We start from the raw sequence: 15,464 nt of genomic DNA on the forward strand, positions 1-15,464 counted from the left end.
ACCGGCTGAGGCAGTGCATCGGTGGGCTCTACCGCAAAACAAATTCAGAAGAGGGTGCTGGTGGTAATGAGGGACCAGGAGATGGCATGGTGGACATTTCAGGTCTCACCCATGCAAAGTACTGCGCCCTGCTCCAGGATGACCTGGTCTACTCTCTGTATGAGTCCTGGGCTGAAGACGGCCTGGACTGCCAACAACACCACCACCCTCAGTGTCCTGCTGGTCCAGGGTCAGAGGTTACAGTTGCAGGCTCACATCGCTGTGCTCCCAGCACACCCAGGAGGTGTCGGGGATGCTCCCACTGGCGGGTGGCGGACTCTGACTATGAAGCTGTTTGTAAGGTGCCCAGAAAGCTGGCACGGAGCATTTCCTGTGGGCCATCAACCAGATATTCAGCCAGTGTTCTTGGGGGGAGTGTGACTGGAGGAGGAGAAGGAAAAATACATAATGTGGAGGATTCAGAAGAACCCCCCTCCTCTTTAACTCTGGTTCCTGGTTCTCAGGACCCCTCGAGGACATCAGACAGTGATCGTACACTGGCTGGACGTGCCAGCTCCAGCCCCTCTATAGCGTCCCTGGAGACAACTGAGGAATACATTCAGCCTGGAGCCATAACAGATGGGCCGCTGAGCTCCCCACGGGAACTAATAGATGACCGGATATTTGACTCCCTCTCTGAGGAGCACATGGGAGCCCCCCATGGCCAAGCCTCACCGGGACCCAGCCTCTCTTTGGCCCTCTGTTTACTGCAGAGCTATGCCGTCTACCGGCCTGTCTTGAGTTCAAAGGGGAGCAAGCTGCCAGTGCTCCGACGAAGCTCCAGTAATGGAGGTTCACGGCTGAGCTTTACTGATCCTGTTCTGGGAATGTCGTATACAACTCCAGAGGGAGAAAGAGACAGCCACATGCCAACACCTGAGCTGGAGACCCCACTGATCAGGCTGGTGGACCAGGATCTGAACCTGGCTTACATGGAAGCGTTGTTGGAAGATTCGTACAAAGAGTATCCTCCCCCACGTCCTCACCAGGTATAAATCCTCCACAAGGATGGTGATGGAGATAAATACCAGTATTTTACTGCAGCAGCATGATGACACACAGTGGGGTAGTGAATTTTGCCTATGCTCTGCAAATTTGCAGTTTCTGCAGCACTATGAGTGAACCAACCCAACAGGCTTTGATGTTTGACAGACAAACAGTGCAGCCTGTGCACAAAACCAGAATTCTTACCACTTTTTTTTTTTAGCTGAATTAGCCTCATAATCCCACTGTCAGTCACTTAAATCCTGCCCACAGCTTCTCCAACAAGCTTTTTCCCAGGAGGATGTGAGCTACTGTGTGTGTGTGTGTGTGTGTGTGTGTGTGTGTGTGTGTGTGTGTGTGGGAATACATTACATGAGCAGCTAGGTAAGGATAAGCTGTGACACTTGACATGGCCTAATTAGTAATGAGTGTGTGTATGCACGCACAGAAGTCCTTAGTCATGTCAGAGTAGAAACCATAATCAAAGCCCAGCTGTTATTGACAGTTTAGTGCATGTGAATATCTACAAATTGAATATGTTGTTTATATACTTAAGTATTTTTTAGGTTGTGGTTTTTGGAGGATCACAGCTGCCAAATAGTCAATTTGTCTTCAGGCTGTGTTCATGCTTCAGTCTCCCAGTTTTTCCAGTTGAAAACTAGTGTTGTAACACAGGCTTTTCTGCTCTGCAAGTGGTTGAGCACAAATGATGAGTTCATTTGCAAAAACAAATATATCAGTTTTATTTATTTTTCCTTAATCATGTTATTTTTTTATTATTGTGCAAACCAGGGAATATAAATTGGACCTGTGTTGAGTTGTTTACACAAGGTATCTCTTTTTTTATTTTCCTAAATCATGTGTTTTTTTATTGGACACTCAAAGGTATATCAACTATATGGTGTTGGTTTATTCATTTGTACAATGGGTTTTTATCTCTTTTTGCAAATGAGCTCTTCGAGTGTGCCTCTGCATTTGCGTGCGTGTAACGCTTGAATTCCTCAAGACAACAATCCTCAGCAATAGTTTTGGGAGGGTGTGTATTTGTTTCTAAATGATTCGAGCCGGGGCTGCTGACTGAAGTAGGTTAGATGTGGGCAGACATTAAGACAGAGTGACTCCACTATTGGCCTATTTTCACTCAGAGCCCTTGAGGCAAAGTGATCCACGCAATGTCAGACCACCCTATCATCTCTAATCTGGTTGGCTAGTACAATAACCCTGTTAAAAAGATATGTTAATAGATTCCATTAGAAAGAAATCCATTTTAAATGTGTTTAATCTCAGCTCTATTAAATCACAAATTGATCTTGGTGAATCAAAGTGTAAGTCTGTCTATCTTAATGACACCCTTTCTTTGGATCAGTGAAAGTTGGAAACAAGGTTATGTAAAGATAATAGTGGCAGAGGGCACTTTGGGCACACTCACTCGTGCTAAATCATGCATGCCGACACTCTGACAGCACTCCAGAGACTCTCGCCCCCATCACAGCTCTTTACAAAGTACACACATGAATGAGCAGAGTTTGTAAATGTTGTACACATATTACACAATCCTCTGTAAAAGTTATGCAGCCTACAGCCAGGTCTGTATTTTTCATGAATTTGTAACAAACAAAATATTCTCCTCACAAATAATTCAGCTGCTGGATTGGGTAAGACGTGTTTTTTATAACTCAAAACAGTGACATCATACCTTTACTCTCTTCATTACAGAGTCTCGTTGAGGAGCAGCAGAGTCAGCTGAACCAGTATGAGTGTGCGGCCGGTCAGTGTGTCAGCGAGCTGCAGAAGGCCCAGCTCCAGGTCCAATCCCTGCAGGCCAAGATCCACGAGAGCGAGGCCAACAATATGGTATGGCGCATAAAAATGCTTCATTATAGTTGGATATGTTTATTAAGTCCACATCTGATGCCAGCCTAACATCGTAACCTCTTTTGCGTTTGTAGAAACTGCAGGAGAAGCTGAATGAGATGGAGTGTGAGCTGCGTTCAATCCGCCAGGCTGCTCACGGTCAGGAAAGGACCATTCAGGGTCTCACAGAGTCCATCAGCACCAAAGACAGTGAGGTGAGTGTTTGTCTTTGTTGTCAACCAGTGTGAGATACTTGAGAAGGTGCCCATACCCATGAATTATTCTGCTTCAAGGCCCAGGACCTGTACCAGCTGATCGAAGGGCAGAACACCACGCTGTGTAAGCTGAGAGAGATGGTCCATCGCAACCAGCTTGCTCAATGCAAGGTGAGACATGCTGCACATATTAGTGATGCAAATCCTGATCCAGAATCCTTCCTTATCGATAGTGAGGAGTCTTGTCTCCAGGCTGATAATGCACTGACTGTCTTTAGGCTCCAGAGAGGGTCAGCGAGTCCTTGACACTCACCCAGCTGCAGGGCGAGCTTGTTGGGGTGCAGAGCTCCTTGTTCTCTCTTGGTCTGGAGCTGGAAGCCAGCCAGAGGAGTCTGAGACAGAGCCAGAGGCAAGGAGATGATCTGTTGCGGTTCAAGGACAGGCTCAACTCTGATCTACAGGAGGTGCAGCAGCACAGAGAAGTCACTGAGAAGCACAATCAGGTTGGTGTGTCTCTGTAAATGTGCGAAAGAGGTGTTAAAGTGTGAAGGATGCAGCTTGTGTAACCTCTGATCTCTGTGCTGCAGGACCTACGCTGTGCCCTTCAGAAGAGTCGCTCCGAGCTTCAGGCTAAAGATGCAGCTCTGAAGGAAGCCGAGGCAGAGAGACACACTGTTGTGCAGGAAAAGGAGAGGAGCATCACACAGCTCAAACACTCTCTGCAAGACAAGGAGCAGCAGTTAGAGGTAGCAGTCCTCGATCAATCAAATCATACAGTATGTGGTGATATATATGCACACACATTTCTGATCCTGTCTAAAAATCTTTATACCTGTAGGAGTACTCAGAAATGTTGGAGTCATCAGGAAGCGCCAAACCAAGAGAAGCCCTGCTGGAGAAACTAAGAGAGCGAATTAAAGATAGAGACAGAGCTCTGGAGGTAATCACACACATTCATATACACACCAGGGTCATAAAGAAATGGCAGGTTTGCAGAAATAGCGATAGGACCCCAGCTAGTGCTCCATGTGAATCAGTGCACATATATATACACATATATATATACTGTGATTAATGCTCACTGAAATGAGAAAAGACCTTAGTATGCATTTTATAGTATTAGAAAGAGCCAGTGGTAGACAGAAATGCAAACTTCTCCTAAATCAGTCGGTCAGCATAAAGTCTTGCAACCAACAATGTTAAAAAAATGTTGGTAAGAAGGAAAAAGGATCATCTTTTAAAAAGAAAAAAAATTCTAATTTCATACTCATTTGATTTAATTGGTTCATTAGAAACAGGAGCTTTGGATATAGCACCTAACCTGCTCAGAACATGATGAATATCACAGCTGAGAGGCCCAGAATAGCAGCAGTGTGACTCTTTTTTTTCTCCCTCTTTGCCATCTGCAGCGCTCCATCGATGATAAGTTCCGCTGTGTGGAAGAGCGCGAGGCCCAGGTGAGGAGGCTGCAGCTGGCCCTCCGGGAGAAAGAACGTGACCTGGAGAGACTCCGCTGCATCCTGTCCAACAACGAGGACACCATCACGGTACACAAATCACACACAGCACAAACATATCACGTCTGTCAGACCTGATGGCTTCTACCAATGGCATGTGCTAGTAATGTGGAGAATATAGTATTGGAAAGTAACTTTTTACTAAACTGTTTCAAGTAGAATTTGTGAACATTTCAGACATAAATGAGGTATTATATTTGTCTTTATGTGTGGTGACACTTGTGGTTGTGACCATCAGAGTCTGGACGCCTTGGTGCGTGGGAAAGAGCTGGAGCTAGAGCAGGCAGCAGAGGCCTACAGGAACCTCCAGTGGCTAAAGCAGCAGAGCGAGGAGAAGGAGAGAAACACCCTGAGAGAGAAAGACACCATCATCAGTCAGCTTCAGGCAGCTCTACAGACACACAGCCAGGAGGCACAGGTAACACCCACACACACGTTTATTACCTTTATTGTCATGCCTTCTATTTGTTGGCTGTGCTATACTGAAAGCTTTGGAAACCAGTCCATGTAGACAAACCTGTGCTACTTGTTTTCACTCTTGCAAATACGACAGGTGTGCTGACTCAGGATTTTCATGGTGTATGTTGTTTTGTGTTTTGTGTTTGTTTGTGTTTACAGGATCTGACAGCCGCCCTCGTTGCCAGAGTTCAGGCTGGTCCCACTGATGTCGTTGAAGAGTTGAAAGCTCGGCTGGCGCTGAAAGAAAAACTCTTCCAGGAACTGCTGTCCGACCGCAGCCGGCAGTCTAACGAACACCAAGCACAGGTCCAGGACATGCTGAACACTCTCAGCTCCAAAGACCAGTATCTGCAGGTAGATAAAAATAGAATTAAAAAAAAAAAAAAATATATATATATATATATATATATATATATATATAAAACTAGAAAATGTTTAAAAAAATATATACTAATATTTAATTAAATAGAAATAATATAATATTATATATACATTTAAATAAACAATATAAAAATAATTAATACAAATAAATTTCACCAAAATAAATGATATCAAATATGTTGTAACTCGACTGCAGACAAATACCAAATATTCAATATATAAAAATAAATTAGACCAAAATAAAGTATATTAAAAAATTGTAGTGCACTGCCTCTGCCAAATGAGAAAAACCTATTCAATATTTTGGTAAATTATGTTTGATATATTTCACTCAGCAGAAATGGGCAAAAGCACACCACTGCAAAGAAAAGAAGGAGTACACTAGATAAAATAAGTGTGCCATTGCCCTAATTTTGCTGTGCACAACAAAAAGCTTTCAACCCCTTCACTCTCTCTCTCTCAGGACTACTCCTACAGGCTCTCCCTTGTGATCAGTGAGCGGACTGGCCAGTTGCAGGAGCTACGCAGACAGCTGTCTTCAAGAGAACAAGAGCTGTGCGAGCTCAAACAAGAAAAAGAGAGAGAGATGGAAGGAGAGACGGCGCATCTGCGGAGTCTGCTCAAAGAGAAGGAAGCCTTTATAAAGGTACCTGTTCATCCTTTTCCCCTAGGCTTTATGCCTTGCTCCATATCCTGCACACCTGATCTTCACAGTGCACTTTATCTGTCAGGAGCTGATGCACAACCAGGAGGAGGCGATGCAGCCGGCATCAAAAGAGAGCGAGGCAGAGATGAAGGCTCTCCAGGACGAGATGCAGCTGGTACTGAAGAAGGAGATGGAGGCTCAGGTGTGTGGACACTGCGATGATGCATTGAAACAATCCTTTTTTTTCTTTTTCTTTTGTCTCACAAGTTGTATTTTGTGCCCCCTCCCTGCAGAAGGAGCTCTCTGCTCTGCGTGTATCTTTGGCTCACCAGCAGGATGCTATGGATGGCACTAATCATGAAGTAGGATTTTGCTTTATTCTTAGCCAGTTAGACTTTATTTAGCTTGTTTGTGATGATTAAAGGGATAGTTGGGATTTATTCAAGTGGGGAAGTTGTTGGCAAACCCCAAGAAAAAACCCTCTGCAAACTGTCTGTGTGCCATCAGACATCTAAGTTCCTCATACAGCCCCACTTCAAAAAATCTGAACTACCCCTTTAATAATATGCATTTATTTTGTCTCTCCTTCTCTGTCCTGTTTGCCATTCTGATGTAGTGTGTCCTGGAGCAGCTTGTGTCAGAGTACAACAAGCTGAATGATGCCCTGAGAGCAGAGAAGAGATTATATCAAAATCTCACACAAATTAACACCAAGAGTGACAGGTAGGAAAACAACAGCCAGGTCTTGAGACAGGCCAGTTTCTGGTGAGTTTTTTTTTCGTTCTAAAACATGTTTTGCTTTCCCCCAGTTTGGAGAAGATCCAGGCCCTCCACACCGAGCTCGACTCAGTTCAGGCGCTCCGCAGACAGCTGGAAGAGGTCCTGGCCAGGACCCGTAACATGGCCCTGGTGCTGGAACAGGCAGCTAAAAGGCAGCCTGATTTTGGAGGTGGGGATGGGCAGGGTGCAGCCTCCAGGGCTGCAGGGGGCACTGTCACTAATTATGTGTGATGCTCTGTCTGACCACAGCACTGCTGGGTGACACTTTTTTATGTGAGATGGAGCTGTCTGTGGCCACTGATGGGAAAAAAAGTAAATATGATAAGAAACGTCTGCTCTAACTGTGGAAAAAAATCCAAATCTCTCCATCAGTTTTCATGCAGCTTCATCCAGATAGCACAAGCACTACTCACAGTAGCAGAAACCCATTCAGATTAACCTCAATGGTGTGAAGTGGCAATGTGCAACCCAGAGTCTTATTTATTAATATATTTTGTGAGTGTGGTGTGAACATGTTTTTGTATTGTCTCTGAAAACAGCCTGCGTATTGCTTTGCAGTGCGATTGTTCTGTATTGCCATTTCTGTGTACTGTCTCTCACCGGTGTCACTCTTCCAGCCTTACTGTCACAGTGAAGTTACGTCTTGTGGAGAAACTCAAGCTCATGCCTTACAGTGAAACGTCTCACCATCCATCATTTGTTTTTATATCATCTGTTTGTGAACAGGATGTGCACACTTAACAAGGCCCAAGATGCTAAATCCCAAAAGATGGCCGAATAGTTTCCTTCAGTTCAGCGTAACCTAGGATTGCTTTACCTGCTCTGCACTTGTTACATTTCAGTCAGACAGATGTGCATGAAACATTAGTTCAGCTGCCTTAGATATAAGATGGTAGGTGCGCACTAATTACTTAGTGTTATGGTAATTTAGTATACATGCTGTTTATAGTTTATCTGCTTGTTTAACTTAATGGGATAGTTCAGAGTTATTTAAAATGGGCTGTATAAGGAACTTATCCTTAGTAAGTGTATCACCTACAGTAGATGGTGATCGCCATGCTCCCAGTTTGGAGAAGAAGGCAGGAGTAGACATGGAAGATAAGCAATGTATTGCTGGGGACAGAGGGGAAATTTCAATATAATTTTACATGTACATTATATTTTTACATGAGAATAACTGAAGCCATTTCATGCTCTCGTCAAAGCTACTAGACTTTGACAAAACAGTAATTTTACTGTGCAGAACACAATAGTTGCTGCTCTAACACTGCCTCAATCAGTTAGTTTGTTATTGTGCAACCCTAGTTGTTTAAAGGCTTTGTTCAGATTAGTCAAAGTCACACAATTACAGCAACAAACAATTGGTTGAGGCAACAGTAGAACGGCAACTCCCATGGTCTGCAAGGTTAAAACAGGGGTTTTGTCAATGGAGTCTGGTTCCTTTGATGAGAACACAGATAACGGCAACAGCTCCCGCCATGTTACCTTAAACAGGGCTGTCTGACAGCAAGGTAAGGCAATGAAAATATTTTTAATATAGAGTACACCTGTCTGCTTCTCCAAACTGGAGGCATAAGTAGCCGATCACCATGCTTTGAGTTCAGCTTTGTACCAATAAAGCAGGAAAATACAATATCAAGTAATTTCACTGTACTGTGCTCTCTATAAATCACATGAGATGTGAATGCCAGAAATAGTACTTGCCGGTTAAATATTTATATTAGGTAGAGTACATTTCTTGAGTTCTGTGCCCTGATCTCTGATCTAGCCTCAGACATGGAATCCTTGTCAACACTTCTTTTTGTACTTTTAATCCAACAGAAATAAAAATGTGCTGGCTTTTTGTCAAAAGCACTTCTGTTTGTTGTGTTTAATTGGGAATTTGTCTTAAGAATATCCCAAACCTGAGATCCCCGACTTGGTCCTTTTTTAATATACCTTCCTTCTTTCCCCAGAGATCAACCCAGTGTGTTTTATCTTTCTGAACCAATCCTATGTCATCCTCAGTCTCCTAGTTTGTCCTAACATGCAGTTTTGTAATATAAGAAAACACATGTCATAAATGTGTCTAAAGTTTGGTTAGAATATCTGAAGATGTCAACAGAAATCTGTAAATAATTCATCAATATAAACAAAACTAAAATGTGTATCAGACATTTCCAGAGTGTCTTCATGTCCTTCCTCATGCATGATATTGTGGCATGGTTTTCATGTTTGCATGGCTGTCCTGCTATAATACCCAGTTGGATATTAACACCACTAAAATACCAATAAGGGAAGCTCATGTGAGCCCTTTTACTCAACCTCCCGTCCCTTTTAAAAAAAAATCCACGTTAGTTTAAAAGACAAACACACCCGACAACATACATAGTTTCAAGGAGTGCCCCTTTCTATATGTCCCCAGTATGAGAGTGGTAACAATATGTAGTGCCACAGTTTGTAAACAACAGGGCCCCACATTCAGGCAGTTCAGCTTACAGAGCACATTGTTCAATATATAATAACCCAGCATGAACTGCCTGCCCTTTCACTGGCAGCACAAAGACATTTCATATATTTCACTTTAATACCTGTTTTAGGGTGGAGACATTTGTAGTAATTAAGTGCCTTTGAACTTAATCCGGATTATGAAGTTATCCTATAATAAGTCTAAAAAATGCACAACCATACACACCCACAGCTACACACTGAATGTGAAGCATGTGTGTCTGTTGTGTATCATTAGGGCATATTATGTAAAACAATTTTCCTTTGAAATTCCAGCCAGTCACTTTCCACTGAGCCTCTGCGTGTGTGCTTTAATAACACACATGTTGCATACATATTTAGTTTTGGCACAAAGTCACCACAAACTCTTTCATGTGAGTGCATATGAGTCTAAATCCGTTACATTTGTCTTCAGTTGTCTCATAGACAAACACATTCTCTCATCCTGGGTTGCACTACCTTGAGTGTGTTTTTGGCCAGCAGGCAATGTATGACATAACATTTCCCCTCAGTCCCATGACTTCCAAAGTGTGTTTCCAGAGCTCAGCACAGAGGAGGAGGAGGAAGAGGAGGGAGACGATGAAGACGGCAGCAGTGATGAGTTCACGGACAGCATAGAGGACGATGATGATAAAGTGACAGCCAGAACTTTGGCCTCCATTCAGGTAAAATACTTCTATACTTCCCTTAAACTTAAAGTGTGTAGCCACAGATTTATGGATCTCTGTCTTACTAATGTTTACCTTGGAGAAAACCCTTTATTTTAATGACTTAAAAGCACCATATTATGTTCATTTTCAGGCTCATACTTAACAGTTTCTAGTAGAACATGTTAACATACGGTCTGTCTTAATATACCTAGCCACCCTGTCTTATTGCTCAGTTTTAGCACCTGTCTCTTTTAAGCACCCAGTCTGCTCTGATTTGTCAGTGTTACCAAAGGAAATCACTTCTGCTAGAAAACCTTTCTAACACATGGTTAATGTTTTGAAAGGGTCTATTTAAACCCAAACTATGTTTCCCTAAACCTAACTGAACTTTTACTGAGAAACTTAAAGGAAAACACAAAAAAAGCCCCAGAAAATAATAATTCAACTAAGTCTTGTTTCTCCTCTGTCAGAAAGCATTTTCTCAGATGTGCTCAAGCCGTGGGTGGAGATGCTCAGATAGAGGGTGGTATATATATTCTAATGAGCCTGTGTGACATAGGAAGGGGAGCCAAATCTGTACAGCACAGTGAATGCAATGCTTTCTGATATAGGCAATACACAAAGCACTCAAAAAGTGAGTTTAAATAGTAGCACTGTAACAAGCATCATCTTTTTTTTATTTTACTTCGATTAGGCTCGTGCAGCTGAGGGTGTGACTGGACCGCTGGTGCCCCAGAGGGCTGATGTTAAGCAGCTTGAGGAGGCAAAGAAGACTCTTGAAAGCCACCTTGAAGAAATAAAGTCACAACTGGAGAGGGATGGCTACACTTCCGTGGCTCAGATGAGGTGCATATTTGTTTCAGAGATCTTTTATCACTGATGATGTTCCCCTCTGAGCTGTAGGATTAGGTTTAGACCACACAGCTTCATCATGCATGTGTCCATTTGTCTTTCTCTCTGTCAGGAGTGCGCTGCAGGGGCTGCAGCAGGAGAACCAGGCACTTAAAGAGACCATTGGTAGAACTGGAGTGGTCGGACTGAGGACAAACCCAGAAAGTCTGAACCAGGAGGAGGAAGAAGAGGAGTACGAAGAAGAGGAGGAGTATATTGAGGAAGAGGATGAAGAGGAGGAAACATCTCCAGTGCCAGTGGGGAAGCGAGGTCATCCATGTGTTAGTCTGACAGACGATCGAGGGAAGAGGCACTGCAAGAGGCCGACGGTAACACATTAATTTAAACAGAAATTCAACTTTAAGTGATTAACAAAAGCAGCTTGTAAATGTCTATCTATTGTATTTTTTGCAGCTGCTGCAAATGTATTATACTGAGGCTTCTTTTATTTTTATTTCCCCTTCAACTCATCTTAAAAATACACAAGAACATACAAGGAACACTTCACAATAAAATAAGATTCAGTAAAAAGTCTGTAAAAATGTCTTAAAAAAGGACTTTAACGTTGCATAATATAGTGTGTAAACTGTGTAAATTTTATAATGAAAAACATACACATTTGACACAAAATTAAATGGTAGACAATCTAATACTTGGTAGTGAAAAGGAGCTCAAATTATTGAGTTTAAGTGCCACATTTCAGTAGAATGAAAAAATGCCCCATTAAAGGTTATTACTAAAGAATATTGTTAACATACTGGCAAAGAAGTATTGCAAGTATATAATAATATTGCAATGAATTGTATAAAATACTTTCATATTGCCAATAATCCAGGTTCCAATAAGTAACCTGAGTTATGTTTTTAAGATGTGTTTATGTTTATCAGATATTTTTAATTTGAAACTATGTTATATTTTGGAATAGACCTGCAGCAGTCAGATGTATTAAGCATTCTTTGTTCCACCTCTTTGAATAATGTCTTTGACGGTTACAAAGCAGATTTCAGTAAAAGGTGCTGGAGCAGCGTTGCCTCCTGGCCCTGCTCTCCTCTTCTCATCACTGGGTCTGTGTGTGCAGACACTTTGTTCTTTATAAGTGTCCTGCCATATGTGATAATAAGGTTGTCGATTAAAAACATTGTTTCCAACAAGTTCTCATGTGTTAAAATGATGACAGTGATGTGCATTCTTGTGTGTCACGTGTTATTGCTGCTGCAGGAGGTGGAGCCAGCCGCTGACAGCAGTGAGGTGGGAGCACTCTGGCAGGATATAGAGGAGGGTCTCCGTGAGCAGACCGTCCGCTTGAGCTCCGATCTGGCTCAGAGCCACCAGGAGAACAGAGAGCTGCAGGAGAGGCTGATGGTGTCTGAGGCCACAGTGCACGCTCAGGCTGAACAGCTGAAGGACTACAGAGATCTGCTCAGTGAGTCATGCAGACGAGTTATTAGACACATGTAAGAACTATGAAAAGTGCTCAAAACCCAAGATTGATGTGATTGCTTTCTCTTGTCTCTGCAGCAGAGACATCAGTCCAGCAGGCCAGTAAGCAGGTGCAGGTGGATCTCCAGGATCTGGGTTATGAGACTTGTGGTCGCAGTGAGAACGAAGCTGAGAGAGAAGACGCCAGCAGCCCAGGTGACAGAAACTTCCCTCAAACTATAACAGCCCAAGTCCTCTCCTGCAAAAAACACTCACTAACCCTCAACATGTGTCTTCATCTCTCTTTCTCCTTCAGAGTTTGACGACCTGGAGATGTGCACGTCCCTGTCCCATCAGCAGGACTACGAGGGTGCGGCTGGCAGCTGGTACACTGGCAGCAGTAACACAGCTGGTTATGAAATGGGGGATGAGTCAGTGTCTCTCCAGCATCTGGTCCAGGATCTGCGCTCACAGCTGACCCGCTGCCACAAGGTGATCCGTGGGCTGCAGCTGCGTGTGCGCTCTCTGTCCAACACCAGCGACTACGCCTCCAGCCTGGAGCGAACCCCACGCAAGGTAACGACACATTAACCAGCTAATGTACATTACTGACTAGTCTTTCATCTTTTTTTCTCCATTACTTTATATCCTGTTTTAGGCAGAAAATACTCTTAAAACCTATTAGATAACTTTATAAACAAGCCCTAAAAGTCCTGGAGAGGAACTAACCACAGCAACATCATAGGACATCCTAGGCTTAGTATATATTAAATGTTTTTTTAAACAATTTTCACATGTTCATTTCATGCATAAGATACTTCATAATGCTCCTCCACCCCTGCTGAAGAGCTTGATAAAACTCAAACGCAAATGAGCAGACCAGCATAAGTAAAGGGTTAATTGTAGAATCCCTAGTAGGCTTGCACTTTCCACATTATTCTATTTTGTAAATTTGTATTCTGTTTCATCTTTTTTTCTCTATAATAAACACATTTAATAAACTCAATCAATCTTTCATGGTTGTTGTGGGTTTGTTTGTTTTTTAACCATTTTATCCTCACATTTCAGGTAAACTGGGCCTTTGAGACATCACCAGCCCCCAGTGGTGTGGAAGAGGATGAAGGCTGGATGTCTGACACCCAGGGGATCCGCTCAGGGTCCAAGCCCAGCAGGGAACTGAAAGAACTGATGGCAAGAGTCGCGTCCCTGGAGGCACAACTGAAGAGCTCCAGACTGGAGGGCAAAGGCCAAGCAGAGGAGGGGAAATGTGCCACCTGGCCTGGGTGAGAAGACAGAGACAGAGAGGACACTGTGCCTCCACTGTCCTACGGCACCTTGAATTTATCTAGAGAGACGCACATGATAATGAAACTTACTTACAGCCCTCTAATTATAACTCTACTCCGTCCACAGGAAGTACAACAATCTGATCCAGGCACAAGCTCGTGAGCTGTCCCACCTGAGGCAGAGGATGAGAGAGGGGCAAGGAGTCTGCCATATCCTCACCCAGCACCTGGGTGACACCACCAAGGTACTGCAAGCACTTTTCTACTAACTAAATACATCATGAAACCACATTATACACAGTATATTACCAAAGAGTTGAAATAATATGAACCAGAGGAATGTTCAGTTTTTGGTTTATTCTTACACTTTCAGACCTTTGAGGAGCTGCTGCGGGCCAATGATATAGATTACTACATGGGTCAGAGCTTTAGAGAGCAGCTGGCACAGAACTCAGCCCTCGCACAAAGAGTTCTCACCAAGATCAGTGGACGTAAGGATCTTATCTCCACGTCTTTAATTGCACAGAAAGATGGTTCATGTTTACCTTTCATGCCCAAATTAAAAGTTCAACATTTTTCTTTATCTTGTGCTTTATCTTCCCTGTTTTACTTCCACAGGCGACTGCGCAGAAAGCCATGAGGATAAGTCAGGCCATGAGTTACTCGCTTTGCGGTGAGTCATTTTGCTAAAGTGGTTTAAAAACTGACAAACTTTAACCTTTAAAGTTTTGCAACAACAAAGCAATGGTCTACAGGATCACCTGTGAGCCTCACTTGAAGTTATTAGCTTAATTTCTAGAGCACTTACTCTGTCTTAGTGATTAGTTTACTCTGTCATGTGACACAATGCGGCTCGTCACATGGCTCTTCATTGTGGAGAGGAGACAGAAGGCTGCTGTTAATCCACAGCATGGTTCCTTTAGCCTTAAGTTGCTTTAGCTGAACAGATTTACAGTACAGGTGTCCCAGCAGCCGGCCCTAAGAGGCTCAGTGATGAGTGAGGGTCTCTTTCTGATCTCGCCTTTTTCAGTCATTCAGTGCTTCGTGGGAGACTCTCTGTTGGATCTATACTGAGTCACCTATTTATAGATTTCTGTTATTTTTTACCTATGTCGCAGCATCGATAACTACTGTTATTTCTTTGGAGATTTTGTCTAAAATCCCCTCTCTGAATATTTTTTTTAGAAGGTAAAAGTTTTGGTCAAATCAGAAGACAGCAGAGAGGTTGTTTTTCTTTTACTGGATGTTCACAGACAAGGCTTACCCAGCTCAGACTTCAGTGCATCAAGGACCTTGTTTGTCTTTGTTTCCTGGACTATTCTGGCAATGTGATGGCTCCTCTGTGGAAATCTATGATTTCCAAGAACAGCTCAATATACAGGGACTCTCTGTGGTCTTTTTCTGTGGCTCGAAGCCAAGCAAGAGAGGCAGCTTTTCTTAGGATGCTGTTGGCAAGAGACGGGGAGTTCATGCTGCAGAGACTAAAACAGTAAGAGAAATTACTTCACAGAGCTACATTTATTTCAAGAGCTCCAAAAAAAGGTGAAGAGGGTGTGTAGGTCCAATCCCCGGTCAGGACAGGACATGTGTGAAGTTTGCATGTTCTCCCCGTCTTCACGTGGGTTTCCGAGTGTGCTCTGTTTTCCTCTCACCGCTAAAATAACATGTATGTGAGGTTGATTTCCGTGTGGATGACCGCTGCTTCTAAATGATGGGGTTGAAATGCAGAGACTGTATCTAACTTTGTAGCACTATTACATATTAGTTACTTAATAATTAAAATCAGTCCATCTAGAGCAGATGATTGACTTGAAATCATCATAAGTGAGATATGTGAAATGGAAAAACCTGCTTCA

General features: G+C 43.0%; 1 protein-coding gene across 1 annotated transcript in view; it reads left to right on the plus strand.

Annotated features, from left to right (window-relative positions):
• LOC131979968 (myomegalin-like) overlaps positions 1-15,464 on the plus strand; it is a 56,063-nt gene that overhangs the window by 30,198 nt on the left and 10,401 nt on the right. The window contains exons 10-33 of the mRNA XM_059344057.1: positions 2,740-2,877; positions 2,973-3,092; positions 3,171-3,263; positions 3,371-3,595; positions 3,680-3,838; positions 3,931-4,032; positions 4,502-4,639; positions 4,848-5,027; positions 5,228-5,422; positions 5,913-6,095; positions 6,181-6,297; positions 6,389-6,457; positions 6,712-6,818; positions 6,905-7,044; positions 9,903-10,027; positions 10,707-10,858; positions 10,977-11,232; positions 12,122-12,326; positions 12,422-12,538; positions 12,639-12,898; positions 13,391-13,605; positions 13,736-13,853; positions 13,982-14,099; positions 14,227-14,281. Of these exons, the coding sequence (XP_059200040.1) occupies positions 2,740-2,877; positions 2,973-3,092; positions 3,171-3,263; positions 3,371-3,595; positions 3,680-3,838; positions 3,931-4,032; positions 4,502-4,639; positions 4,848-5,027; positions 5,228-5,422; positions 5,913-6,095; positions 6,181-6,297; positions 6,389-6,457; positions 6,712-6,818; positions 6,905-7,044; positions 9,903-10,027; positions 10,707-10,858; positions 10,977-11,232; positions 12,122-12,326; positions 12,422-12,538; positions 12,639-12,898; positions 13,391-13,605; positions 13,736-13,853; positions 13,982-14,099; positions 14,227-14,281 (3,587 nt within the window). The remainder of the gene's footprint in view (positions 1-2,739; positions 2,878-2,972; positions 3,093-3,170; positions 3,264-3,370; positions 3,596-3,679; positions 3,839-3,930; positions 4,033-4,501; positions 4,640-4,847; positions 5,028-5,227; positions 5,423-5,912; positions 6,096-6,180; positions 6,298-6,388; positions 6,458-6,711; positions 6,819-6,904; positions 7,045-9,902; positions 10,028-10,706; positions 10,859-10,976; positions 11,233-12,121; positions 12,327-12,421; positions 12,539-12,638; positions 12,899-13,390; positions 13,606-13,735; positions 13,854-13,981; positions 14,100-14,226; positions 14,282-15,464) is intronic.

The sequence above is a fragment of the Centropristis striata genome, chromosome 11 (assembly GCF_030273125.1).
Source record: "Centropristis striata isolate RG_2023a ecotype Rhode Island chromosome 11, C.striata_1.0, whole genome shotgun sequence".
Classification (NCBI taxonomy): Eukaryota; Metazoa; Chordata; class Actinopteri; order Perciformes; family Serranidae; genus Centropristis; species Centropristis striata.